We start from the raw sequence: 27,867 nt of genomic DNA on the forward strand, positions 1-27,867 counted from the left end.
GATAACAATAGCTTGAAAACCATGTCACTGGGCATTAAATTATTTGTCTTTCTTATCTCCACATCTCTCGTTTTCTCTGTTTTTATCTTGCCCTGTCTCTTCATAACGCTGAGCTTTGACTGTTTTTTTTTTCGTTTTCGTCAGTGAATAAAGTGAACATATGGTTTACATATTAACATACTGATATTTATGTTTCATGAATAATTTTCTTAGACACGTTAATTTACTGTTTATCAAAGTTTTAAGTTTATTAAAATCACAGTATGAACATTCATTAGGCTACTAATCTTATGCCCAATACAGGCTGAAAAAGCTGATGTTTTTTTTTTTATTTACTGAATGTTACAAATAGAATTATATTAATTTACAATATATACACATTCATTATTAAACTAATGCCTAATCTGATGAAAATGGCTTTGTTAATATTTTCTGTTCGTTAAGGCCTACATTATGAATCACGTTGGCATATTTCCAGTTAAAAATGTCTAAAAATTAGACACAACAAGTTTATTCATTTGCCTAAATATTTTTTTCTTTTGATTAAGATTTCTGACTTAAAGCAGAAGCTGTCAAACATGAATGTTTAATTTAGCTGCATTTATCTTACTTGACGTCGAGTTGCTCTGCTAAAATTTGCGCTCAGCCACAGCAGTTTCTGTGTGACCATAAAGCCCGCCTACTCTGATTTGATTGGTTTTATCAAATATTTTGACATTGACGAGCGGTGACAGACCAATGACGCTCAGATTTACACACACACACACACACACACACACACACACCTCTGCTTCTGACGCGCGCTGCGCTCTGCTCAGACTCAGAGCCGCTGCGGATTGGAGAGACAGACTAAAAAACGGGACGAAGCCGAAGCCTGCCGCCAGTTTCATACGTTTTAAAGGTTAATCACATATTTTTTAGGGGGGCTGAGGCATAAGTTTAGGGGGGCTGAAGCCCCCCTAAAAAGGGCCTAGCGACGCCTATGGCTGCAGCTCCAGCGTGACTGGGTATTACGAATCCACTTTTGGACTTTCTGTGAGAGCGCCCTCCTCATATTAAGATTTGGAAAAAATTACAGGTCATGCATAGATAATTTTTTGTCTCTGAATTTAAATCTTGGTGTATTCACATTGGTTTCTATGTAAATACACTTGCCCCTGACCTCAAGAAGCGCGGTATCAACCGAGTTAAGAGAAGGCTGTCTTTAGCGTCCCTGTTAACTTGTCCGCCCCCGCACAGGGTAACGCCGGTTCGAATCCCGCTCAGAGCGGGTCGACTAGGATCGGTGAGACCCAGTAAAAGTGCGGGGGACGAAAATACATTTTATTAAAAGTGAGGGGGACACGTCCCCCGCGTCCCCCGCGTAATCTACGCCCATGGAGATACGTGTCATAGTCGTGTTTGTTAAAGAAGCATTGGTGTTGTGGGAAGCTGCTGATGTTGTTCTGCGGCTTCATTATTTTCCTATTCCAGATACCGTCAGTATAAGTGTATAACTGGACATATTTGCAGCAGTAACATAAATATGCTGCCATTCAAATTGGTATTTTCAAATCAAATTTACAGACAGTTGACACTATGATAAGCTAAACGTTCACTAAACATGTCACTAAAATGTAATGTCATTACAATTCTTCAGTTTCACCATTTTTAAACGTCGGTCTTTAAGTTACTTAATGTATTTTATTAGCCGGATCAATTAAAAGTTTCACCTTTAAATCCACAGAGCAAACTTTTTTAAATCAGGGTTTCTGCATTAGGATTTAATTTAAGAGGATCTTAAAATAGGACTTTAAGATCCGCAGAAGCCCTGCAAATGTAAATTGTTTGTTTTTGTCAAAAATTAGTAAATTAACATCTATAGTTAAATTGTCCAATTGAAAACTATATACGATGTAAATTGCTTATGTAGCCTATGTTTATGTCTTGTTTTGTCTTTTCTTCACAGAATGGACCATATAGAGAGCTGGGTCATGTGGATATTCGCTGTAATGATGGAGTGTAGCCAGGAGATCTGCTCATGCACAGGTAATTCTCATTTCATCTCGTGTTTTGTTTGTAAATGTGTAGGTTACCGTCGTGTTCTATTTTGAAGGGTTGCCTCTTTGATAAGAAAATGATGGTAACCTAAGTAATAATTCAATTAATTCTGTAAACCAAAATATAAAGCTGTCTGTAATGCGTTTTTAAGAAACACACAAATGTGTTCTCCCTCCCTCTGCTGGTAACGAATGGTATTTCAGATATAATCAAGTCGACATGTGGACAGTCTGTGGGACTGACTGATCAATATACTTCTGCTTGATTTATACACAACACGGGTTTCTGCTTTCCTCCACGCCCAACTAACAAAATACGTGCTTATCGAAAATACTCGATGCATAGTTTAAAAAAAAATTGACACCAATGCCCTTTGTCAACATTTGAATAGTATGAATCTCGACTTCAGAAAGAAATTACATTTCCGATAACACGTAGGCAGCATTAATACACACTGTATTAAATGGGCTCGGTGTACGTTTTTGACTACTAAAGCATAAAAATACCATAATATGTTTGCAGATATTTAAGAAACATGCAATATCATTCGGATTCACATATTTTTGTGCAGTGTTGCCACTTGCTGAAACCTGCCCTCTTGTGGTAAAACAATGCAACTGCATTTAACTTAAGGAAATAGTAAGGTTCTCTGAATGCTAAAGACTACGCGGGGTGATATTCTATCTAAGTCAGATGAATCAATAATTGCCATGTTAGAGAGTTGGATATATTCACAATCATACGCATATCTGCACCAGATTTGACACAGGATCAGAAATGAACTAGTCTGGCCTTGCTTAAGCTCATCGATGAGTGGGTGTTCAACTTCAAACTTACTGGAACAAGTCAATCGGCTAAAAAACTGGGTTTTCGCGCGCATCAACCCGGGGTGTCTTTTGCAGTTTGTTGTTTACGATTCTCGCACGATTGTTACGGCGTTTTGAACTGTTCAGGAATGGGCTCAGTGTCTTAAAACGGAAATTAACGCTTATGTTATAAACCAGAGTCGTTTGTTTATGCTTGTCATATGGCTTGTTTAATATTAATCAAACTACGCGTGTTGGCACTATAGACCGTGAAACATAGGTTGGAAACTTGGCAAGGTAAACTTGGGCGCGTTTCGTTTTTAGGCTTTTGTCCCTTATGGCCGCTCATACACCATCAGCTCCTCTACTGTGGCGCTTACATCAGAGGCACGCTCGTGCGGCGCTCGCGACACTCCAGACACAAACGGACTCTAGACTATCGCGCCATGCAGAGCTGAGGCAACGGTACGTAGAATATCTGCGTTTGACAACACACACACCGCTTATGATAGACACAAGCGTACACATGCTGTTTTATAATCCGTCCCGGTGTTGTCGGGTTAGTTATAGACTAGTTTTCTGTCTCTTTAGATTGATTTATCATTATTTATCACCTAATGTAGGTATATTATGTTCATAATACAGATGTGATATAATTTGATTCTCTGGCTAGATACATATAGCATACTCCTTCAGTGCACGTTACATGTGTACACATTTAAACTGGCTTGTTTTATAAAGGTTGTCTGGCAGATTCAAAAGAATATGCCTCATTAAACAATTCCAAATTTGAGTTGGACTATATAATGATGCCTTCACGTGCTATCGGAATGATCGTAAATACGAGTTTCCTTGGTGAAAATTGCACATGAACCACTGGAAAGTTAAGACATAATTTTAATCGCAGTTAAATAACGTTGCAGAGGAGGGGCGTGCCATACACTTTAAACATGGTGGCGGGGAGGAGAACTACTGCTGTGTCAGGTATGATTTATTATAGCTCTCTTTCCAATAGCACATGGAGGCAGCATAAATCCAATTTGAGTTTACAGACTTGTCCTAAAAAGTTGTATATACACAAGGATAAATACATACGGTACGTTTCGAAATTATCTTTATTGTGTAAAAAGCAAATTGTATAGCAATGCAAATCGTGCACAGAGCAAACGGGAGGATATGCAGGCAAATGAGATTACCCATATGCCCTGTATGTACCCTGTTTTATTCTGAAGTAGGTCAAATATGTTTTAACAGGTGTTTGTGCAGTTCAACTGCAGACAGAGCATCCATGGCAGAGGGACCTTTAGTCACTGCAGGGAACAACTTCCCGTTGGATTACAGACAAGAGCAAGATGTTACATGTTCCAGACGGGACTCCCGTGGGTGCTTTGTAAACCCTTGGACGACATGGCAGTTCCCCTCCTACAGATTAATGGCTCGCTTGTTCTTTACGGAAAAGAACAACAGTAATGTGCCCAGTGTCAAAGAGGTGAACACACACACACACACACACACACACACACACACACATTTAATGCTCGGCTTATCATCAGTGACTTTGTTTTAAAAAGTGGGTGGGACATAAATTGCGTTTCATATGCACGCGACAAACTGTGTACTATATGCACGCCAAAGCTCATTTTGACGTATGAGGGGCGCTCATGCGTCAAAATGAGCTTTGGCGTGCATATGGTACGCAGTTTTTCGCGTGCATATGTTATGCACTATATGGCGTATTAAGGGGGGTAGCATTGCTGAATGCTGATACAATGTTATATCAGATGTAAAATATGTACAATAACAATTGCAGAAAAATGTGTATTAAGATGTCCGGAAATCAATTAAATAGTTCATTTATTGATATTGATCTCATTTAATTATTGCATCTAAACAAAATATAGTGTTGTGCCAAAAAATTTCACGTAAATAAAGGCATATAGATTTGCACACTTTGCTTATAATCCCTGGTCTAGTCTGTTAAATTTGTCAGAAGTTCTCGTTTCTAATCTGCCCTCGTAGCCTATTTTTTCTCTCATCAAAACCGAATACCATCAGTGGTTGTACATCAAGAGCAGGGACAGTTTTTGTGCATTTTGTTTCGTGATCTGACCGGAACAAATAGAAAGTGTCTGCAACGGCGTTAAGCGTTAGATTAAAGCGCTCGTCTGTGTGAAGAACTGCATGAGCCGCGGGAGAAAACTGCACCTCTGATAACAGTGGCAATGAGCGCCAGATCGCCTCTTATTTAACAAACAAACAAAATGATACTCTTCTAGTTAACCAGAGATGTTTTGTTTGTATTAGTTAGGTTCATCCGTGAAGCAAGATGTTTTAAAAAAGTGGTGGGAACATGTCCCACCCGTCCCACCCGTAAATTACGCCTATGGGCTTAGGAGTTACTGATCAGCAATGCATTGAATCAGCAGTCTGGAATCTGAAATATCACACAAAGCATTCCTGTGCTTTAAAACAGGAATATTATTGAATTTAAACATTAACAAGTAAAACATGTTTAGAATGTACTTTTCTATTTGTCTGTAAAGTCTGGGGTATAGAAGCTTTCAAAGTAGAAAAAATGGCAGCTAAATGGCATATGACATTTAATTTTATAATGTTTTAAAATTATAAGCTTTGAATGATGAAAGGTTTTTGCGCCCCCCCAAAGAATACAAGCTTTTCAGTATACTGTTATATATCTATTTGGTAACACTTTACAATAAGGTCTCATTAGTTAATGTGTTAACTAATAGGGCTGTCCTCGACTAAGGATTTAGACATTCGAATCAGAATTGTCGAATCTCTCTATGGTCGACCGATAGTCGAATGTGTGTGTGTAAATGGGTTTGGAGGGGCATGACCCTGTCAGCAGAAGGGTAAAACTATTTTTATTTTCCTTTACACACTGCACACAGCAACAACTTTTAATAAAGCGACCAAAACTGCCTGCTAACTGACAGACGAACTGACAATGGCTTTCTTATTTAGGTTTAAATAGCCTAAAAGGTAATGTGGTGGATCAACATTCATAAACCGTTTTCTCATAACATGTTAAAGCCGCGATCGAAATAGGCTACAGAACATCACACAAATATATAAAAGAACATTTTGATAAATAAACCTAAAAAAAATACCTGCCTAGAGAGGAAAAGAACACTTTGAGTGGGTTTACATGCACGTTCTGAAGCCAATTGTGCCTAAAGCGGGTGAAGACGTACGCGAAGCTCAGCCCCACGCACCTCAGGATCTCACTCACACCGTCACCAGACGCGCACATTATATACACGCGAGCTCAATTTTAAATTGACTGACAGACGAGCTGCACGAAAGCGCTCTGTGGTGCGGTAGGATTTTAAACAACTTCCTGAGTGGCCGCGGACAGGCGCTGAATACTGCCGCCGGTGTGTGTGCACCAAGCGGCAACCTACCGCGATCTCTCTTGAAGCCAATACGGAAGTAATGTAAACTGCAATTCCTCAACTGGCCACTAGGGACAGGCTCCAGAAGGGAGCAGAATCTCATTGAGCCCCATGTTAAAATTCTCAACTTTAAAGCAGAAAAAAACATGTTTACAGCCTGGTACAAATTGTGGTTTTGGCTTATAAGGCTAATTTTGATCTTCATGACAACTCTGAGGGGGGTGAATTTTTTTATAACTCATTCGTTTCCGTTATATAAAGCCTTAAGGTTCTGCATAATTAAGGGCGTGGTTACAAGTGGATAGCCATTTATCCGCCGTCTATAGTTATTGCGTCACCTCAGCTCCGCGCACATCCCGCCTTTTTGCCCATTTTCTGTTATCCGGGAGTGACACGCGTTGACTCGCTCACAAGATGGCAACGCCCAGCTCGCCCATACTTTAAGCTTCAGAACGGCTTATCAGAATCCTATGGGTGACGTCACGGACACTACGTCCATATTTTTTTACAGTCTATGGTGTGCACTCATTGAACGTGTAATAATTGTAAAGGCGTGGTGTGAAGCTCAGTGCCCTTAAAGGGGTCGCACACCGATGCTCAGCGTCGCGACACGTCTTTAAAATATTGAGCACCCCCATATTGCCAAAATGGTATGATCCTCGTTTCATAACACCCACGAAAATTCGACCGTGAGATCGGTGGTCGAATCAGGCTCCTCATATCGATGCATCGAATCTTCGACTATTCGGGGTCACCCCTATTAACTAACCATGAGTAGTACATTTGTTACTGTATTTGTTAATGTTAGTTCATATAAATAGAGATGTTTATGGTTTTTCATGTTAGTTCACATTGCGTTAAATAATGTTTACAAGATTTTATTAAACTGTTATTAAATGTTGAATGTTGAATTAACTGTTGTTAACATTAATAAAGATATATAAACACTTTATAAGTGCAGTTCATTATTATGTTAATTAATGTTGTTAACTAATGAACCTTATTGTAAAGTGTTACCATTTACTTTATACATTTTTAATTACATTTTTACTTATTTATTCATTAATTTATAATATATATTTACTATTATACCCATTTATTATATATACATTATATATTCATAATTATAATTCAATATGCATTTATACATGGGTATAAAATATAAATTATAAATGTATATTACATTTAGCAAAATTATAAACATTATTTAAAATGTAATTTAAAAGGTTTATATTAAAGGGATTGTTCACTTTGAAATTTAATTTTGATATGTTTTAGCTTACTCCATGGGTATCCGAGATGTAGGAGAATTTGTTTCCCCAGTAGTTTCAATTTTGATCATTTTAGGTCAAACCGTTCTTGTCTATGCCTCACATAATGCAGGTCTATGGTCACCACCTCAAAGAGCACACACAGAGAAGTCCAAATTAAGCAATCCCCCATCGTAAGTACACACTGATGGCCTAAGACACGAAACGAGCGGTTTGTGTGAGAAAACGAACAGTATTTATATAGTTTTTACCTCTTGTACACCACTACGTCCGACTGATCCGAGGGCGCGCGTGCGTGTTTCCTGTTGTGACATTCGCGCGTTCTGGCTTATACTCCTACATCTCGGATGCCCATGAGGAAAGCTAAAACATATCAAAATTAAATTTAAAAGTGAACTATCCCTTTAAAAAAACATTTAATGTTTTCTATCCTCAGGTTCTGGACCGCGTGCTGCCGATTCTGAAGCCGTATTTCGTCCAGAGGCCCGATCAGTGCGGACAGACAGGTCCATCTGTGCGAGCGACCTGGCTGGGTCATGCCACTGTTCTGGTAGAGATGGAAGGGCTGGTGGTTTTAACTGATCCCATGTTCAGCCAGAGAGCCTCTCCTGTGGCGTTCATCGGCCCAAAGCGATATCGTGACCCGCCCTGCACCATAGAACAGATTCCTCGCCTGGACGCTGTGGTCATCAGTCACACACACTACGATCACCTTGATGCAGACTCTGTGGCGGCGCTGAATGTTCGCTTCGGTTCTGGTTTACACTGGTTTGTGCCGCTTGGGTTGGGCGAATGGATGCAGAAGGCAGGCTGTGAGAGTGTCACAGAACTAGACTGGTGGGTGGGGAGTCGCATTCCTGGGCACGAGGATGTCACCTTTTTTTGCACGCCGGCACAGCACTGGTGCAAACGCACGCCTTTGGATGACAACAAAGCATTATGGGGTAGCTGGACTATCGTAGGGCCCCATTGCCATTTCTTCTTTGCTGGAGATACGGGATACTGTTCAACGTTTAAGGAGATTGGAAAACGTTTCGGACCATTTGACCTGGCTGCCATCCCGATCGGAGCGTATCTGCCCAGGTAAGACTAAAGAACAACTGTGTGTTTACTTTTTTAGAAAAATGATGTGAATGATTTTACTTGCTTGTTTAGAGGGATCATGAAGTCTCAGCATGTGGACCCTGAAGAGGCTGTTCAGATTCATATCGACATTCAGGCGAAAACCTCGTTGGCCATTCACTGGGGGACATTTGCTTTAGCCTATGAGGTATGAGCCCATCTGTCTGTCTCTCTCTCCCACATGTTCATTTTCTCAATGTGAAAGGCTTTCACTAAGCTGTCACTGCTCTGATTGTGTGTAATAGCTGTCCAGCTGCAGTCTTTGTTGTTGTATTGCGTCAGGCTTCAGTGCTGTGCCTACAGTTCTCATGCTTCTTCAGGCTCGACACGCCCTCAGAGGCATTTAGACATTTTTCAGCAGGCTTCCAGATTACAATTAGCTGATTAATTCAGCCTAGAGAACTTATGTTGTACTTATGTCTCGAGGGTAGGGTTATGCATGTTATTATATTTGTCATTCTGAGGATTAATAAGAGGAGAAAACACATTGTTACAGACCTTTATTTAGGCCCCACTTGGTAAACTACTAGGAATTCAGTATTTAGGATTAGGTATTTTTATTGCAGTTTTGTATTTCTTGTTTATTTTGTTGCGTACACACACACACACACATTACAAAATGTTTTTAATATTGATAAATGTTATGTGCATGTTTCTTGAGCACCAAATCCCAAATAAATAACATTGTAACACATATTACAATAGAAAACAGTTCATTTAAATATGTTAGTGTTTTAATGTTTTCTGTTCAAACAGATTTTAAAAAAATGTTTTTGAAATAACTTAAATTGTGTTCCTTTCTGTTTATCTCTCTCTCTCTCAGCACTATCTTGAGCCTCCAGCACGCTTGCGTGAGGCTATGGTAAATCAAGGACTGAATCCAGATAAGTTCTTCACACTTCATCACGGAGATTCCCGGATGATCAACCACAAGGAGACGCACTCCTCCAGCTAATCTAAAACCCATGAAGTATGCAGACACACATGCATTACATGATTTATGCTTTACACAGGCTGCATTTTTATAAATCATTTTGAAATTTGTGCTGATCCAGTGGCTGGACTCTGGATTTAATGCTAAATGAATGTATTGGATTTCTAGTTTGTTTAATATAATTTGTCATTGAAAATATCAGGTATGCCCACAATAAAACAGCATGTAAGTGTAACCTGCGTTTCACAACAGTAGAAGAACTGCTGGCTATAAGAACATTGAGCAGGTGAGATCTTACCTGTAAACCTTGTTGTAATCAGCACTTGCAGCGTTCATAAGATGCAAAGAATCAAACCTTAGGAAATTCACTTTATTTGCAATTGTTTAATAACATCATTCCTCAGATAAAAATGCAATATTACAGGAATATACAGCAGAGATTAATTTAAAACTTCCTGTCAAGAACCATACAATCTAAAGATATTTTTTTAGTTTTTATTTACTGGTAGCGTGCGTTATAAGCAAGACACACTCTGTCACCAAAGACAGACTGACAGATACAGATACAAACTGTACAATCACTTATTTACAAATCCAATTTTTTGTTGGTTTTTTTCTTTTCACTTTTTTTTTGAAAATAGGAGTAGAAAAAGTGATTGAATCTTCAGATTTACGTAGCGTATTCTTTTTAAAATCTAAATGAACAAATGAAAGAATGATGAAATGAAACAAAAGAGTCAGTAAAAGTTGAGGAGGGAATGACAGACCATGCAGACGTCTCACAGACTTATCAATAACACCTGGGGTCTAAACTCGATTAAATAGTCCAAAATGTGAATGACCTCTGACGGTGTTTTCGTGAGAGACCTGAATGGTCAGCACACCTTCGAATTCTACCAAAAGCACGACACGCATCTAATTCAGCTCGTAAATCTAACAAACAGCTCAGGACCTCGAGACCACACTTCCCGTACGCACCGATCAAAACTACAGAAGATGCTTGTGTGGTCAACGAAATAAAGCGGCTGAGAGCGATTTCTCCCTTTGTGAGTCTGATTGACTTGAGTGGTTAAACGACGACCGAATCGCCCCAAAATTGGCCTTTCAGCCAACAGAAAGAATTGTGGGACGGTGTAGGATGAGTGAGCGTAAGGGAATCAGTTCCCTCAGAGACCCAACGAATCAAGCCCAGAGCTTGACACGATCAAAGAGAGCATTACGTCCATCTCTGCAAAAAGAAAGCAGGATGTGATAAAGAATAAGCCGTTAAGATATGTTCACTCATACATGGAGATTTGTGCAATATTAACTATTTGAGCTCCTCATTATAATGGTTACCGTTCCGATCATTTCTTTCTGTCTCTAGTGCTACATTCGCTGGGTGGAACTAGAGGCGGGGAAATGCCACTCGAAAACCTCGGTTCGCATTCATTAGGCCCTAACCTACCCATGAGTTTGGGTTTCAAATGCAGTCACCTGCTGAAATGAAACTATGGCAAGATTGACATTGAGCTTAGGGCGAAATTAATATTTACATGACAGCTAAAACCTATGCATAAATTCATCCTTCGCTTGGATTATGTGTACGATGTGTCAAACTAAACGTGGTTTAAATGTGCAAATTGTGATTATTGCATCACCACCTTAGCTTTTAGTTTATCATTAAAACTCATTAACACTACATTAACTTATAATATCAAATTAACAGTCATATAAAGGAGGACATTAGAGATACGTGCTACACAAAGGTTAAACCAGAGGGCAGACATTGCAGCTGTCCAGGCTTTCTCTGGGTTAAAGGTCAACCCAACGGCACGTTCCTTCAGTCTGACACATGCAGAATTAGCAAACAAACACACATGAACCCAGAAACACCAGACCGGATAATTTGAACTACAGATGTCCTCAAGAAATCCACTGACATTTTGTCTTTGTGCATTACTGGGTTTATCCAAATGAAAAGAAAACACCCTAAAGATACTAAAAAAAATACTGTGGTTTACTGTAATGTGTTATGAACAGTTATAACAATGCTGCTCAACTGCTATGGATAGTTTTATTTTTTTCATACATTCGAATCAAACCATTTTACCAACATATCTTTTTTTATTAGGGAAACGTGTGTGTGTGCTCTACTGCTACACATGGCAAACCAAAATATAAGCCACAACCAATCAGTCCATCAGGAGTGCGACCGACCGGCGCTTTCCCCCCGCTTCGGCCGTTCCCTCCAACTAGTGCGAATTATCTAAACTTCCATCTGATAAATATTTCTCTCATATTAAAATATATAAAATAACTTCTGATTCTCTGAGAGAAGAAAAGCTACATTACAACCATTTGGGCAAAAACCTCACTGAGCAACTAATAAAATATTCAGTCAAATATTTGGTACATTTCCCCAAGGCCTGAGCAGACAGCTCTGTGTTCATTCATTAGCGGTTTCATTCAACACAGGGGCTGCTTTTGTGTTAGGAAAGCTTGTGGCTTTTCCACACTGTTCGATCATGTGCAGGTGCTCGGAGGGGAACGTGATGTGTTGATCTGAATAAAGCAGCTGTGAAAAAGCCCTCGGATTTGAAATCTCATGATTAATCTCATTGCACTCCTCCCTCAGCAAAAACGCCCAACCATCCTGTTTGGTAACAGGCCATACGACTGGAGTTTCAAAGGAGCTACTGCGGTGAATACGAATGATTTACTCTATGTTTCTCTATCATAAATTTAATTTCTATCTATACATAATCACTACATACATTCTCAAACACGGTTGTGTGTAGCCATTTTAACCCTGACATTCAGCAGATATAGATGAGTTTATATTGTCGCTCTTCTAGTGTTAATTCTTCTCTAAATCTATAAAAATATACAATCATTGGCTAATGAAGAGAGAGGAGGACTCCGTCTGCTAGGTTGATTCTTAAGATTCCATGCAAACGCAACCAAAAACGAGAGAAAAAGTCAAGCTTGGCACCCAAATCCATTATTTCCAACGTAAATCTCCTCGCCGAACGCAGATTGTCCATGAGACTTGAGAAATGACAGGGGATTTCTAATGTTTCCGCTTGCAGCCTCAAATAATAGTGAGAATTTATGTGCATGACCAACCATTTAGAGTGAGCCCATTCACCGGCATGCGGGTGCCGTAATAAAACGCCTTCACTGTGATGTCTGCTGAAGAAAGGACAAGGAGGGTGAGTGAATGAAAAGATAAAAGGGAAAAAAGCGCGAGAGAGAGAGCTGCTCTTGCGTATCATGCACCTTTCAGCTGAGCACAAGATATGCAAAATCATTTTCACACCAACGAGACGCTTCTCTTCTCCGTCTCTATTTACACCTTCGCTCCTCGTCATCAGTGTTTCCTCAATGTTTAAAATGAAAACAACAGAAAAATAGTCAAAACGCTTGGCACACCAAAATAATCCTCATGCAGAGATAATTGAAACCAACAGAAGAAAAACATCAAACCAAACTGACCCGCACAAGATTTTCAATATACTCAATACTCAAATGCACCCGATTTCAAGTATGACAGGTTTCTTCGATTTAAAGTTCTGTAACTTAATACACAACAGTGAATATATTTCTCTCTGTATCTTAGATTTTTGTACAGCTGTAGTTCTGAAAGAAAACTGTTGTACAGTCAAAGTTATTGCATTGTTTTTGCATATCTTGTGGTATGCAAGCACATACGCATGCACTCACGCACTCATTCTGCATATGCTAACACGGACACCACACAAACACACTCGTTTCTGCACTCTGCATATGCTAAACACGGAGAAACTTGCACACGTACACAACCAAGGCCTCGAAATATGCCTGGGGCAGCCTCACAATGACGTATGGCACGTGTGTGGAGGAGATATGAGGGTGAGGTGGCGGCTTTGGAACAGAGCAGGTGGATTCTGGCTACATTTGTCACGTTTTTTTTTCACAAGCTTTGCATCATCTTCAGAGCAGAGACCTCCTGTAAACATTCAGGAACTCTATCGCACCCACGAAAAAACAGCACAGGACCAGAGACGGAAATCAAATGGGATGTTTGAGGCCTGAAACAAACGCCAGGGCGCCCGGGTCAGAAAGTGAAGAGTCAGCTAGACAAAAATAGTCAATTATCTTTTCATGTGTGGAAAGAGAAATTCATATCGTCTGAAGTAGTGTGCAAAACGGTGACAGAACTTCTAACCGGGCCTAATGTGACATGGACGGAGAGATGCCTGGAAGTGGATTGGTCGGGTTTCTCATCAGCAGATGTGTTTTGGGGACACCTTCCATCCCGTCGACACATTACCAACACAATGCTAACGCTTCAACACCTTATTTGCATAATAGATCAATAAGTAGTTCTCTGTGTGTCTGCCGAACTGCATGGAAACAGTGCTAAACCCAGCAGAAAAATATCCTTAACAATAATAGTAATAATAATAATAATAGATATCAATAACATTGTATGATGATGACACTGCTGATGTTGGTACTTTCATAATGATGGTCATATAGTTAGCCCTGTGTGAACTACATTAGAGTTAGTTTTTTTTAAATGATGCGCTACCCAGACATCCCTGAATACCCTTCTTCCTCTCTTCAAAGTGCACCTTTACTGACCTTCTGAAGATCTGCTGTTTCCTGTGTCGAGCAGGTGGGATCATGACAGAATTGCAGCTGTCGGCTGAATGTTTCTGGAGATCAGCAGTGAAGAAACGTCAGTAGTTTCAGGGCAAAACGTGAGTCCGATCCAACAGCAGCAAGGGAACCATGAGACCTGTCAGTGCTACCTGCGTTCAGGCGAGTGACACTGCTCATATACAGCTTGTGAGCTACCGATAAACATAGTGAGAGAGACCGAACTCCCGGCGGAACACGCTTCACCTCTGACAGGAATAAATAAATAAATATTTGTTTGTGTCTGTAAGAGGCATTAGATTCACAACACTGCAACTGGCATAAACATCCTAAATGCCTTCAATGACAATAATAATAATTTAAGAAGAAAAAAAAACAAAAACAGCATTCATCTGTGTGCAATCCAAGATAAACAACATAAACGCTAAATGCTGTAAAATAAAAGAGGAAATAAAACCTGAAACAGATCTCGAATAAAAGGCCACTGATGCAATGACCCGTACCTTGTGTGGCTAGAAAGCCGTACTGGTACACGAGAGTGATTTTGAGAGTTCATTCTTCCACTGATAAAAAAAAAAAAAAGTTATGTGCAGGCTTATCTAGAGAATCACGGATGGAAATCAAATTTAAAACGCAGCAAAAAGCATCAACTGAACAAAAGAAAGCCTTAAAGGAGACAGGTGACATGAGGGCGCTTGCGGACGACACTTCTCTTGATGAACGGATGGATGGATGGATGATGGACAGCCCCGTGAAAGGAAAGAGAGAGCGAGGATGAGAGAGCCACTCCCATGTGTCCCTCTGAGCATCTTTTGAACCCATGACGACTCTCAGGCCGTCAAGATCCACCTGCTCGGCACAACACGTCCGCGCCGATGAGTCCTACCACGGCACAACACGTTGCAGCCGTCGAGTCCTACCACCACACACAGGTTGGCGCAAACTCGCTCTGTCCTCCCACCGGTGGACAGATCCCACTGCTTGAGAAACAACAGCGCATCTTTTCCCTTAATTCCCTGCTCGGTCAGGGTTGCTTTTCATTTCCTTACTGCAATCAAGGTTGTGAGAACTGTGAGGCACTTTTAGAAACACGCACACAAAACATGTACACACGCCTACTCGCTCGTGCTCTCGCAAACACACAGACGAACTAAAAACCAACTCGGTCTCAGCTAAGCAGAATGGCCTTATACCCCTACGGTAGGTACACGCAAAAGACGGGTCAGACTGCAGGACAGCAGTGTCCTCAGAGAGAGCTGGGCTAAGACACAGGAAGTCCTCCGTGCTGCTGCTGTTCCCCCTACAAGCTCGTCACACACTCCATATCTTCGTCATCCATCAGAGTGCTGTTCCTCTGCCCAGCCCCCTCGGAGTGCTCTAACTCCGTCGCCAGCAGCTCATCGGAGCCTGTGGCGGTAGAGAGGCCCAGAGCGTGGCTGCAATGGGACTCCTGCGAGCCAGTGTCTCTGCCCTGTATGAAGGGCAGCAGGTTTCCGTTGGCATTGGGCGGCGCGTTAGCATTGAGAATGTTGTCAGCAGCGTTCTCCATCTCCTCCATGGTCATGTCGCAGGCGTCCGCTAGTTCCTGCTTCGCTACCTGGATGAAGGTGGGATCCTGTGCATAGCGACCCAAACCCTCGGATATCAACACCTGAGTGGAGAAAGTAAGACACTAGAGGTGAATATGGTAAAACATGTCACCGTACTTTCCCCAGTAAGTCAATCTCAGTACATTAAGACAACTGCTTATGCATTTTCTGATATGTTTTGGTAGATCAGATCAGAAACAGATGTGGTAGACACTTTCTCATTTACATCTGGTCTCATTTGACTGCTTTCAACCACTTTTGTCCTGATTTCTTCGAGGGGAGGGTAAATGTATGGGTAATGTATGTAAAAAAATATTGTTTTAGATAGATTTCTTTCCATTAAATAAGCACACACAATTTAGATATGAACACAAACGAAGACAACAGAAAAACATACGGAGAGCAGCAGCTTTTGCTTCTTCTGTATTTAGCATTAACCACTTGTGATCCAATTTACCAAAATGCATCTTAAAGGGTTACTTCAGTGATTTAGCATTAATCTTTGTATTTAAACTGAGTCATTAATGTAGAAGAAATGTGATTAATGTGAATTTGGTGCCTTCTAGACTGAGAAAAGCCAGAATATGTAATAAATTGTAGTAAATTGGGGATAAAAGACAACAACTCCCAGAATGCACTTGCTTCACTGCCCAAAGTCACTACTATTGGATTACTGGATATATTGCCCACTGTCTGTTCAATATAATGTGAGTGAGCCGAGCGAGAGTCACGGCACAAACACAGCAGGAGTCAGATTACAATCATCACTAGAGCTGAGGTAAACACGGCCACGGTATGCATTCACAGCACGTGTTCAGTCTGGCGTGTTTCCACTTCATGCCTTTGGAAGCTTAACTTCCATAGGAATTAATTTGAAAAGTTGAAACACTCACTTTGCTCCGCCGTTGTGTTTACATGAATGCCCGCGGCTGCCCGAGCCAAGCGATGCGAGTGCCTTCCAACCCCCATAGACGGGATATGCGGAAATAGCGCCTTCTACTGACTGTAGTCTTAAGCCTCTGGCCAAAAAATCCTCAGATGACGCAAAATGACGGATTTTTTCCAGAAATAAAATACATAAATCTCTCGGGCATGATCATTCAGATATACTGCTGGGTTTCTACTGATACAAAGCCATATGTTAAACCGCTGAAGTAACCCTTTTAACACCACTGGTCGGTTGCATAAGCCATTGCTCGTAACTTTTTAAAGTCAGTTCTTAAGACAGTGACCAAGTTTATGCAACTGGCCCCAGGTGTAAACAGGGCCTGAAAGAAGACCCAAATTATCAAAATATAGCATTGACGTTAAAAATAAAGTGAGGGAAAATGTGTCGTACCGCCTCCACAAGGCTGCCGGCGCTCCCGTGTGCCAGGGATATGGAGTCTCTGCGCGAGACCGGAGGAACCGTGAGGGACACGGGTCGCTGCGTCCTCTGCATGCTCCTGCTGTGGTTGCCGTTACTGTCGCTGTACCACGAGCTGCAGTTCACAGACGGCATGCTGCTGTTGAGTTTCTCGTAAGATCCGCTACCCTCCAACCGCAGAGACGGGACGGGCTGGTAACACGGCCCTCCCCCGCCACGGCCACTGGGACTCGCAGGAGGTGTGGAACACAGACGCGTGAACAGCGTCGGAGAATGACTCCGTCTAAGCAAGGGACTTAACCCCGCCACGGCCAGAGCCTTTGAAAAGCAGAAGATGAATGAGTGAAAATTGTTGAGAATTGAAGAGTTGTCAAGTATGTGTGTGTTCTGGATAAGCTCACCTGATGATGCACTAGGTGCAGTGGTAGTGCCGTCTTCTGAGAAACATCCGGTCTGTTATGTTTTCTCAGACACTCCAAGTGAAAGGAAGACCGTCGACCTGTGGTTAAAAAAAAAAAAATGCATTTAACTTCAGGATTACATTTGAAGCAAAACTAAAGACTGTACTGAAATGAACTGTAATGTATGTGTGGGTATTTACCCAGTGCAGTTGGGCAGAGAAAGGCCCGTCGCCGTGGAGACTGCCACAGCCTCCTCTCCTCCTCTACATCCGCCTCCACCATGGGAGCCAATTGCTTGCTCTCTTCATCCTGAAATTCCAGCCTGTACCCAGCACACACACATTCAGAATATTAAAATATCAGGTAATCCTTTATTTCGATGGTCCATGTTATTCTGATACTGACTATAAGTAACTTTTGCAACTTTATTAGTATTAATAGAGCCTCTACTCAATAATATCTGCTAACACTTATTTTGATGGTTCCCCTACAGACATTCAACTGACTATAAGTAACTTTGTAAATACATGTCAACTTATTATACTAACCCAAACCCTCAACTAACAGTCTACTAATATTTAATAAGAGTTCATTGACATGTAGTTCCAAAGTTACTTATAAATAGTCGAATGTATGAAGTGGACTTGAAATAACCAAATATTATTCTTTCTAGGAGATCTCACGAAACTCAAATTTCACCCCAAAATAAAGAATAAGAAATTATATTTTGTAACGTTTGGGGTCAGGAAGATTTTTATGTTTTTGAAAGAAGTCTCTTACTGTATGTTCACCAATGCTGCATTTATTTGATCAAAAATACAGTAAAATTGTGTAAAAAATACAGCAATTGTGAAATTACATTTTAAAATAATTCTATTTATTCCTTCTATGAAATATTGCGTCTTTACACCAAATTTGCCATTTTAATGAAGACAATAAGCGACCTGAGGTCATGCATTAGTGTATCGCACACTCTCCTGTGGCATAATGCTGTATTAAATATGCTGATATTAATTTAGGCAAAAACAGAAGAAAGAAGTATTACATGTCCATTGAGAGCATGGTCTGATCTCTCTCATCTAGAAATGTTTCGTCGTACGTCTCATCTGTGGACGCTTCCTCTCGACGTATTATAGGGAGACGACTGTCACTGGAATCAGAGCTACACAAGACACATCAACACACACAGGTGAACTATAAGCACTATTAGTAGGCTTCAGAAAGTGAGGAAACCTTACCTACACAGATAACAGCAGTTACTCTCTTCTCAAGCTCTCATAAGGCTGTTATAATGTGAACACAATCAAATGCAGCAACTTGTGGTTTGTTTTGTCTAAAGCACTGCGGTCTAACAAACGTCTGCACAGTTTTAACTGATTGTGTCACATTACAGAAGCAGTGGCATTATTTTTGCATGGAAACCTTATGATACTAGATTAAAAGGAGATACATTTTGTCAAGGGGCACTTCATAAAGACCAGAATATGTAACTATGTTCTGTTTTTAGGATTGTGCTGGAAACATGTAGTTCTTCCTTTTTAATAACTTGCAGAATTGATGTTTTTGTATTTTGGTCGAAATGAAGTGTCCCTCCAGTACAGCCTGGAAATGACCAGCAGGATGAGCTTTAACACAAACACATATGGCCAAGCAGAGAGGCTCTCAACTGGTGGGTTGCAAGTCTGTTCTGATAGCAGGGGGAAATAATGCAACAACCATACAAACAAGCTTAGTTATGATAAATAGGCTACAGTTTTATGTTACAAAATAAATAGCTTTATCCCATGTTATGTTGAAGTCAAAGGGTCTACATTCAATCGAACACTCAAAAAAATACAGTATATTACAACAAATTAATCTGTCAGTAGTGTTATTAAATATTATTATATTTATTCATACTTTCAATTAGCTTTTTATTTCCAGTTTATTTTAAGTTTTAGTCATTTTTATTAGTTTTTTTATTTTACTTGTAATTTAAGTTGTAGTAATAATGAATTTAAAGGGTTGGTTCACCCAAAAATAAAAATGTTATCATGTACTCGTAAGAGTAAACCCTTCATTCATCTTCGGAACACAAATTAAGATATTATATATTTTTGATGAAATCTGAGAGCTTTCTGACCCCACATAGACCCCAACCCAACGGCCACTTTCAAGGCCCAGAAAGGTAGTAAAGACGTCGTGACACAGTCCATGTGACTCCAGTGGTTCAACCTCAATGTTATGAAGTGATGAGAATATTTTTGTGTGCAAAAAAAAATAAAAATAAATAACTTGTCCAACAATCTCTTTCTTGTCACTCCTACGTAATTCATGTAACCACCACGACGCATGTATGTAGTGCTCAGCCAATAGTGAACCGCCGTTTTGCCAAAATTAGGAAGCGTGGCACTGTGAATAGCCCAACAACATGAATAGCGTAAGAGAGCGAAAGAAAAGAGAATACATTTTTGCATAAAGTTTTGTTTGTTTTTAGTGTGTTTTCAGCATCGCTTCATTAAATTAAGGTTGAAGTCACTGAAGTCAAATGGACTATGTGTCACAATGACTTTACTACCATTCTGGGCCTTGAACGTGGTCCTTGTGTTGCTGTCAATGTGGGGTCAGAAAGCTCTCAGATTTCATCAAAAATATCTTAATTTGTGTTCTGAAGATGAACAAAGGTCTTATGGGTTTGGAATGCCATGAGGGTGAGTAATTAATAACAATTTTCATTTTTGGGTGAACTAACCCTTTAACATGTTGTTTCACATCTCCTTATCTTCAAGAAAAACAAAACTCATCAAAGTTTGGGGCTAATTATTCATAACCAAGACCATAAAATCTAGGTTCAGTAGGAAAACCAGTTGAAATCCGCTGGCCTAGCACATGCTCATTCAGCTGTCAGCCAATCAGGAAAGCTGCTTACAGATCCTGCTATTTAACGTTATGCACAGAGTGGATCTCTCAACACACTGAGAGTGTGTGTTGCACACATTTTGCTTCAGATCCACCCCAGTATGGACAGAGCATACAACAGCTTTCCAAAGTGACAAGGTCTCTCTCTGTCTCTGTGAGAGGAACGTACCGCATGAAAGTGTCATAGAAACAGCTCCTGGTTCACATGAGACAATCAAGGGGTGAGACAAACCACAATCAGGAACCATATTCTGACAAACCTGAAAATCTCCCTACTAAGTCACACAGCTTCTTTCAAGTACAGAAAGGATATGTCATCATACCTCTTGTTTGGAAAGCACCATGTGGGCCGTGGCAGTGGGACGGTGGTGAGAGGAGGCCCCGTGTGTCCGTCCACTGTGCTGACGGTGGGTTTTGGATACCGGTGTCCGATGGCTGTGTTGTTGGCGTTGTTGATGTTTGCGTTGGATCCTGAGGAAGAGTAACTGCTCGGAGTGAAGGTGGAGTCGACGAGCTTCTGATGAGAGGGAGATTCTGCCTCGCCGGGACTCCCAGATTTACTGATGTGCAATGGCCGCTGTGTTGTGAAGGACTGTGGAAAGGAGGCGTGGCCATCACTTTGGTGGTAATAGTTGACATGGTTACCAAAGAGACCGCCAGACCGCTGCAAAGACAAATATGCGCGCATGAGTGGTCACATTTACGCAAACCTGATAATCTCTCCACCTGGTATTAACATCAGTGATTTTTTTCATTAGAGGTGACTACATACATCACGTCAGTGTGACATTACATGTTCAAATGATGAAGTCTTGTGCAAGTACATGTTTGCATGGATGTGTTTGTTTAGATGTTTTCATCATTTATCTTCAGACTTTTATCATGATCTTAACAAAACAAAAACTCTTAGGGATTAAGGCTGATTTATACTTCTGCTTCGGACCTGCGCTGTAGGCTGCGTGGGCTACATGTCAATTTTTATTTATACTTCTGCGTCCTTGTCCACACTGACGTGCGGTTACACATGCAAAAGGGAGCATGTGTACCACTGAGGGAGGGTTTCTGGCAGACCAATCCCAGCGCTTCCAGTCGGCGTAGAATCAACGTGTTACGTTTTTTGGTGAGGTGCCCATCAGAGTACGTCGTAGGCACGGTACACACTTAGAGCTATATTTAGTGATGTCTACATCTGATCGGATCACTCAACACATTAATACCAGGTAAACGAGGCCAAACACACACACACACAAACAGAAAACACTTTCCACTTCCTCTTTTCACTCTGCAATTACAAATTTTCTTCAACATCACTGATGACTAAATCTAAACGAGTCATTCTTAATAGTTATATAGATTTCCATTAAAAATCTGATCTGTATGATGAGGGCAAAGCGCTGTTCATTAATGCCTTCTGATAGCTTTAGATGTAAAGCTTGTAAAATTTATGAACTTAAAATGAGCATAATGGGTCCTAATAACAAATTAAAATAATTCAAGGCCCCCAACGCTTAGCAATGAAACTAAACAAGCAGTTCTGCTACAGCAACCCTTCATGGCCAGAAAAGGACTCTGGTTTGAAGATCTGGCTGATGGTCCCATGCAAGTGGGCAGAAGCTCCGGCAGCAGAAGCGATGATGTGAGCAGAGAGGAGGAGAGGAAATAAGAGGCAATATCAGACCTTTACCCTGAAGATATCATCCTCAGAAGCAGTACACACAGTTTCTTTCATGGCTCTCTCCAATTCCTCCTCCACAGTCAGGTCTCCTGATATCGCTCTTCTGATCTCAGGACCCATATCATGCAGTGTACGCAGGCCAGCCTGGTCAGAGCAAACGCAAACAGGCATATTTATGCAAACAGAACACTTCTTGGTTGTAGTGGGTGAAGGTGTGCTGTTCTGTACCCACCTGCAGTGAAAGAGCAGTCTTTGGGGGAATTTTGGCCACCAGGCCCTGTTCCTTGCGCTTCTTAAATTTCCTGAAGTATTCCTGAATCAGGAATGTGGCATAGAACTTCCCCACTGTTACTTCATCATCTGTTGGAGAAGGAAACACACAGATTTGGCTTGTGCTTGGGTGGATTTTATGTTGCTTTTTGCATTTTTGTTTTAGGTAATAAATATAGCATGTTAAGCTCATGAAATAAACTTGATAGTATCTTGAAGTTCTGGGGTAGGTCAAGAGAACTTGACTACCTTATTTTTAACATTTAGTACACAAGTTTGGGATCAAATTGATTTGTTTGTTGTTGAAAGATGGGGAAGATGCATTAAATTGTCCAAAGGTGACATTCAAGACTTTTACATCGTCACAAACAGTTTCCATTTTCAAATAAAGGCTGTTGTTTTGTACTTTCTATTCATTAAAGCAGCATATTGGACTCATGTCTGAAGGATCATGTGACTGAGTAATGATGCTTTGCAATAGCAGGAATAAATTACATTGCACAATATATACAAATATTTATTTTAAATTGTAATAATATTTCACAATGTTACTGTTTTTACTATATTTTTGGATCAGATAAATGCAGCCTTGGTAAGCATAAGAGACTTCTTTCAAAAACAAAACACACCAAACTTCTGAGTAGTGTACGTAAACATATCATGCGTAACATAAACCTTTGACCTTTTTCCACCACCCACCTCCAGCAGGGGGAACAACTTGATCCAGCAGCTTCATGCTCGTCCTCTTCCAGATCTTCTTCACGATGGCCCTGAGTTCCTCATTCGCTTGTTCAAGGTTACCTGATAAAAACACATACACACAGTGACTTTTTCGTGACCAGACTGATAAAGATCTGTCCATTTTTGTGCATGTAGGTTAGCATGTGTATTAGATTAAGGCGTGTGTTTATGACCTGCATAAGTGTTGTGTGACATTTTCACACCTTCAGTTTTGATACGCAGAGCCGTCCGTACTAGAGCAAAGAGAGTTGCGTTGAACATCACCGTACCGTCGCTATTGAGAGGCATGTTCATGGACACAAGCCGCTGCAGATCCACGCATAAAATAAGTCAAGCAACATGTATAATGCACTACAGAATTGGTTTGTTTTGTGATTTTGGGTACCTTGCACGCCACTCTATGAGGACAAAGCTTTCCAAATCCAAGGGGAGGCTGAATCCTGCGCAGTAACGTCACCACATCCAGGTGTTTTATCCGACCCCTGCAATCACATTAAAGTCAGATCTCAACTTTACTAATAATAAACTAGGATTATTACTAATAAGAACTAAAAACTGCAGATGATTGGAAGTGACTGACTTGGCCTCAGGATCGTATTCCGCCCATATCCTCTTGAACTCATCCAGATGATGCGGCCCCAATATTGACCAATCACGTGTTAAATAGTCAAAATTGTCCATGATGACGGCCACAAAGAGGTTAATGATCTGTGGGAAAGCAAGGATCTGAATCATCTTGTGCTCGGAAACCCAGAATCACACCCGCTGCTTCTGTTATTATTATGGGTACGGTAAACATTGATGTCATGCTGGTGGAGATGATTTCACAGCTGATATACAGTAACACAGTTGCTTAGTGGGAAGGAATATCGATGTCAACTCACCAGGAAGGCGCAAAGCATATAAAAGCTAACAAAGTAGATGATGGCAAAGTGGCTGCCACAGACTTCACTGGCATGGTTGACCTCTGACCCCTTCTCACACGGGCGGTTTGGCGAACAGGCCAGCATGATTTCCTGCCATGCCTCTCCTGTTGCACACCTACACAAATACATCGCTCACAGTAAGAAAGAGACATCAAACAAGTGAAAAAAAGTGAAGGGGTAACTGACCTGAAGAGCAGCAGAACAGCCTGAGGAAACGTCTGAAAGTTGTTGTTTCGGTTGATCTGGCTGTTGTCCCTCAGGCCAATCTTACCAAACATCTGTAGAGTCAGAAACACATGACCCATCATGAATTGCAGCAACATGTATACATACAAATACAGGAACTATAACAGACATGAAGTCATTTCCTTGGGGAAGATTTTCATTTGTAAAGCAAATGAAGATGGGTCTGACCTGCATCCCAATGACGGCATAGATGAAGAACAGCATTACGATCAGCAAAGCAACATAAGGAAGAGCCTGTGAAGAAAGAGAGGGAGAGGGAGAAGGGAAAATGAAAGATTAAATATACAGAGCAAAGACAAAATACAGGATTATAGCAGGGGCTACTGTCCTGCAGAGTGTAAATCCACACAGCTTCAAACCACCTGCCTGGAAGTTTCTAGTAATCCTAAAGACTTTGATTCCAGCGTGTTTAATTAGGGTTGAAGCTAAACACAACGCAATCACAGCCATTGAGAACATATTTAATGTTGAATACACAGGTTTTTGGACCAATGAGATTTCACTGTAGGCAGGGTTAGCGGCTTAGACCAAACTTTCTGTTACAAAAAGTATTGTGACTTGTGATGGAGCTTGGGATCATAAACTCACTATGTTTGGTCATTTGGGCAGAGGAGAACTGGTCTCCTGACTAAGCCTGTTTTCTTCCAAGGTTTTTGGAGTTTGGATTCCTTGCCACTGTTGCTTCTGGTTGGTTTGTTGGGGACAACAAACAAACAATAATTGCTTTTCTCTGCACTCCAATGTGCAGCATCCACCTGGATGATGTGACAGCAGCCAAAGTGTGCCAGAACGTTTGTGATGAAACCAATCAGTATATATGGGGATTGGGGAGGATTAAGAGGGCATGGGCCAGTGGGCAAATCTGGCCAGGATGCCGGGGTTAAACCCTTACTCTTTAACGAAGGACATTCTGGGAGAGTCAGGACTTCAGTTTAACATCTCATAGTCCGCATCACTATACAGGGGCGTTAGGACTCACACAGACCACAAGGTGAACACCCCCTGCTGGCCTTACTTAATATTCAGCAATATTACTGACCTGACTGCACTGAAACTTTTGGATGAGAACTGAACTGAATTGAACACATTTTATAATTGATGAAATGTACAGTTATTAAACTGAACTGACTTCAGATGAACAATGACACTAGTGAGCCGGTTCACAGCAAAACTGAATTTATTGTAAATTCTGAATTTAAATGTTAACAATCAAGTTGTCACAACATGCTGCTTGCATCCAGTGCATCCATGTAATAAGACTTGTTTTTTAGACTGTTATTAGTGTCTGCCAGTGTTTAATTTCTAACAAAGCTTGACTTTGGACATAGTTACACAAAAATGTGCTGCCTAATGTCATTCTTCTCACCTGAAAGGATTTAATGAAGGTCCAGAGCAGTGTCCGAATGCCCTCTCCTCGAGACAGGAGCTTCACCAGCCTCATCACACGGAACAGCCGAAAGAACGTGATTGAGATCCTGGCATTATCTTCAGTGTTTTGGAGTCCCTTTTTCAGCATGACAAACAAACATATGCGTATTCATGGGGAGGCACACACACACATACACCCAACCATCTGTACACCACCAAGAACAATTCAAGGTGACACACACACACAATTTTAATATGTCTACTACACCAATAGCAAGCTACAGAGACACAGAGGATGTCTGGTGGCTTTATGAAAAAATGACAATTTTCCAAATGGATGCAAAGCCTTTAGATGCCTACCACAATACACAACACCCCTGAAGTAATAATATTTCCAGCTAATCAAATATAATATACCCTACAGCACTAACCTGACATGGAAGCATATCACTGTATTTCACAGGTGATTTTAGAACACAGACACTAAACCACAGGCATAATATTTATCTCATCCTTTAAAACCTGTCAAATATGGAAGCCCATTTCCGCCACATAAGAAAACAAAACATGATGTTTTGTGACAAAAAAAGTCCAAATTAGGAGATAGTAACCCATGATTATGAGATTAAAAAGTCCTAACTATGACATAAAACATTGAAGTAAAATGTCACAATTATGATAAACAGTGACAGAAGTAAAAATGACAGTCATTACGTCATAATTGTCACTTCTCTCATAATAATGTCTTAGTGTATCAATTTAGATTTTTTAAAAATCTAATAATTGAGTTAGTGTCAGAATTTTTATTTAATACATCACAGTTTTTCATTTTTCACAATGACAATTTAAACTTTTTATGTCACAATTATGATTTAGGTTTTTTTTTACTTATGTGGCCGAAACAGGCATAGTGATTTGTTCATCCTTCTTTCAAATTTGACATTTTACTTCTATAATAACTAAATATATACATAAAATTGCTGCTCTGTTTTAAAGGTGCACTCAGTTGATTTTACCTCATTAAAATTAGCTGTACAAATATAAATTAATTGTAGTTTTAAAAATTTGCTAAAAATCAACTGAATCAACAGTTATAAATCAGAATTAAGCCGGCAGTCATATCAGTCACCTAAAAATTGGTTTTATTTTACATGGAGAGGGTGACCTCATAAAATTTGTATTTCTTGCTATTGTGAAATCATATGATACCAGTGTTATCTGACACTTTAACCATAACACTTTATGAAATGTTTAATTTGCCTGACTGCGAATAGTGCAATAGCATTCTTCAATGCCACTGGTAAAGACGTTGCTTTGCTATTCTTTAATGCATCCACACCACTAGGTGTCAGTATAAGTACAACATAAAAAAAATTACTCAGCACACCTTTAAATGTCTAATACCTACATCTGCACACACATGCCCTGTAAAACACATCATACAAATCAAGCAAAACTGGCAAAAAGCTTCATGCATGTGTACATCGCAGAGGAAATCGTCTTTTCACAAGCCCCCAGCTTATTTCAGAGCTCTACCACAATGGTGAACTTTCACATAAGTACTGACCAATAGAGGCCGACACTGGACCACACACAGAGAGAGCGATGACCATGTGACTAAGCGCACCAATGACAGGCATCGCAGCCTAGGGGAGGGGAGAGGTCGAGGCAATGGACACACTACCAGCATATACACGTGCCTGCCCAATGCCACAGTGATGAGAGAGAACACGTGCATTCATGCCGAAGTCACGTGGTGAATGACAGGTGGTGATGGACAGGTTGACAAGGTGATGGGGTGGAATGAGAGGTGGGGTTTTGGTTACCGTTGGTCCGTACCATTGGTCTTACCACAGAGGAGGGGGGAGAGGAGGAGGGGTCAGCTGGCTTTAAAGAAAGACAGACAGATGAAAGCTATAGCAACGCCAACCACCCACTGTACACCTGTGTGTGAGTGTGTGGGAATATGTGTGGGAAAGTGTCCGTCAGTGTGTGTTGAGGTACATCTGTTGGGTCTTTTGCAGGGGAGACGCCTCATAGCACATCTGTCTTTCTGCCAGCTGAGGGCGCTACAGCACATGGTCCGTGTGAGGAGGAGCCATACGCTGTTCTGCAGCCGCAGACTGGAGGATGGGTTGGTGACACACGCAGACACATGCAGATTTGACATCT

At 40.7% G+C, this 27,867-nt stretch overlaps 2 protein-coding genes across 9 annotated transcripts in view; one reads left to right on the plus strand and one right to left on the minus strand.

Moving 5' to 3' along the window:
• Positions 1-1,948: 1,948 nt before the first annotated feature.
• On the plus strand, positions 1,949-9,824 carry napepld (N-acyl phosphatidylethanolamine phospholipase D). Of its 3 annotated transcripts, none has more exons than XM_067428222.1 (5): positions 1,949-2,028; positions 4,101-4,335; positions 7,970-8,616; positions 8,689-8,803; positions 9,479-9,824. In XM_067428222.1, the coding sequence occupies exons 1-5, from the start codon at positions 2,021-2,023 to the stop codon at positions 9,608-9,610; spliced, it is 1,137 nt and encodes a 378-aa protein (XP_067284323.1). In that variant the 5' UTR covers positions 1,949-2,020; the 3' UTR covers positions 9,611-9,824. The 3 variants fall into 3 exon arrangements, with proteins under 3 accessions (XP_067284323.1, XP_067284322.1, XP_067284321.1); XM_067428221.1 differs by lacking the exon at positions 1,949-2,028 and adding an exon at positions 2,718-3,311; XM_067428220.1 differs by lacking the exon at positions 1,949-2,028 and adding an exon at positions 3,770-3,830.
• Positions 9,825-9,945: 121 nt separating this feature from the next.
• The window catches only part of cacna1c (calcium channel, voltage-dependent, L type, alpha 1C subunit), a 155,279-nt gene continuing 137,357 nt past the window's right edge, over positions 9,946-27,867 (minus strand). For 2 of the 6 annotated variants that reach the window (XM_067428211.1, XM_067428215.1), the window contains 18 exons: positions 27,535-27,582; positions 25,694-25,831; positions 24,496-24,561; positions 24,268-24,359; positions 24,040-24,196; positions 23,736-23,863; positions 23,541-23,637; positions 23,359-23,461; positions 23,114-23,215; positions 22,377-22,504; positions 22,148-22,288; positions 20,793-21,133; positions 20,639-20,665; positions 18,617-18,733; positions 17,772-17,893; positions 17,572-17,669; positions 17,144-17,488; positions 9,946-15,866 (listed from right to left, as the gene is read on the minus strand). In XM_067428211.1, the coding sequence (XP_067284312.1) occupies positions 15,516-15,866; positions 17,144-17,488; positions 17,572-17,669; positions 17,772-17,893; positions 18,617-18,733; positions 20,639-20,665; positions 20,793-21,133; positions 22,148-22,288; positions 22,377-22,504; positions 23,114-23,215; positions 23,359-23,461; positions 23,541-23,637; positions 23,736-23,863; positions 24,040-24,196; positions 24,268-24,359; positions 24,496-24,561; positions 25,694-25,831; positions 27,535-27,582 (2,601 nt within the window). In that variant the 3' untranslated portion in view covers positions 9,946-15,515. Of the gene's footprint in view, positions 15,867-17,143; positions 17,489-17,571; positions 17,670-17,771; positions 17,894-18,616; positions 18,734-20,638; positions 20,666-20,792; positions 21,134-22,147; positions 22,289-22,376; positions 22,505-23,113; positions 23,216-23,328; positions 23,462-23,540; positions 23,638-23,735; positions 23,864-24,039; positions 24,197-24,267; positions 24,360-24,495; positions 24,562-25,693; positions 25,832-27,534; positions 27,583-27,867 lie in introns of all 6 variants that reach the window. The other 4 variants (XM_067428213.1, XM_067428214.1, XM_067428216.1 and 1 more) reach the window with 3 other exon arrangements.

This window comes from Pseudorasbora parva, chromosome 20, assembly GCF_024679245.1.
Source record: "Pseudorasbora parva isolate DD20220531a chromosome 20, ASM2467924v1, whole genome shotgun sequence".
NCBI classification, from domain to species: domain Eukaryota; kingdom Metazoa; phylum Chordata; class Actinopteri; order Cypriniformes; family Gobionidae; genus Pseudorasbora; species Pseudorasbora parva.

Bases quoted from the DNA above. Each gene is read 5' to 3' on its own strand.
- napepld (XM_067428221.1), top strand. From the start codon at position 3,184: ATGGCCGCTCATACACCATCAGCTCCTCTACTGTGGCGCTTACATCAG. The intron at 8,617-8,688 runs GTAAGACTAAAG...TTGCTTGTTTAG, and splicing joins ATCGGAGCGTATCTGCCCAG to AGGGATCATGAAGTCTCAGC. The intron at 8,804-9,478 runs GTATGAGCCCAT...TCTCTCTCTCAG, and splicing joins CATTTGCTTTAGCCTATGAG to CACTATCTTGAGCCTCCAGC.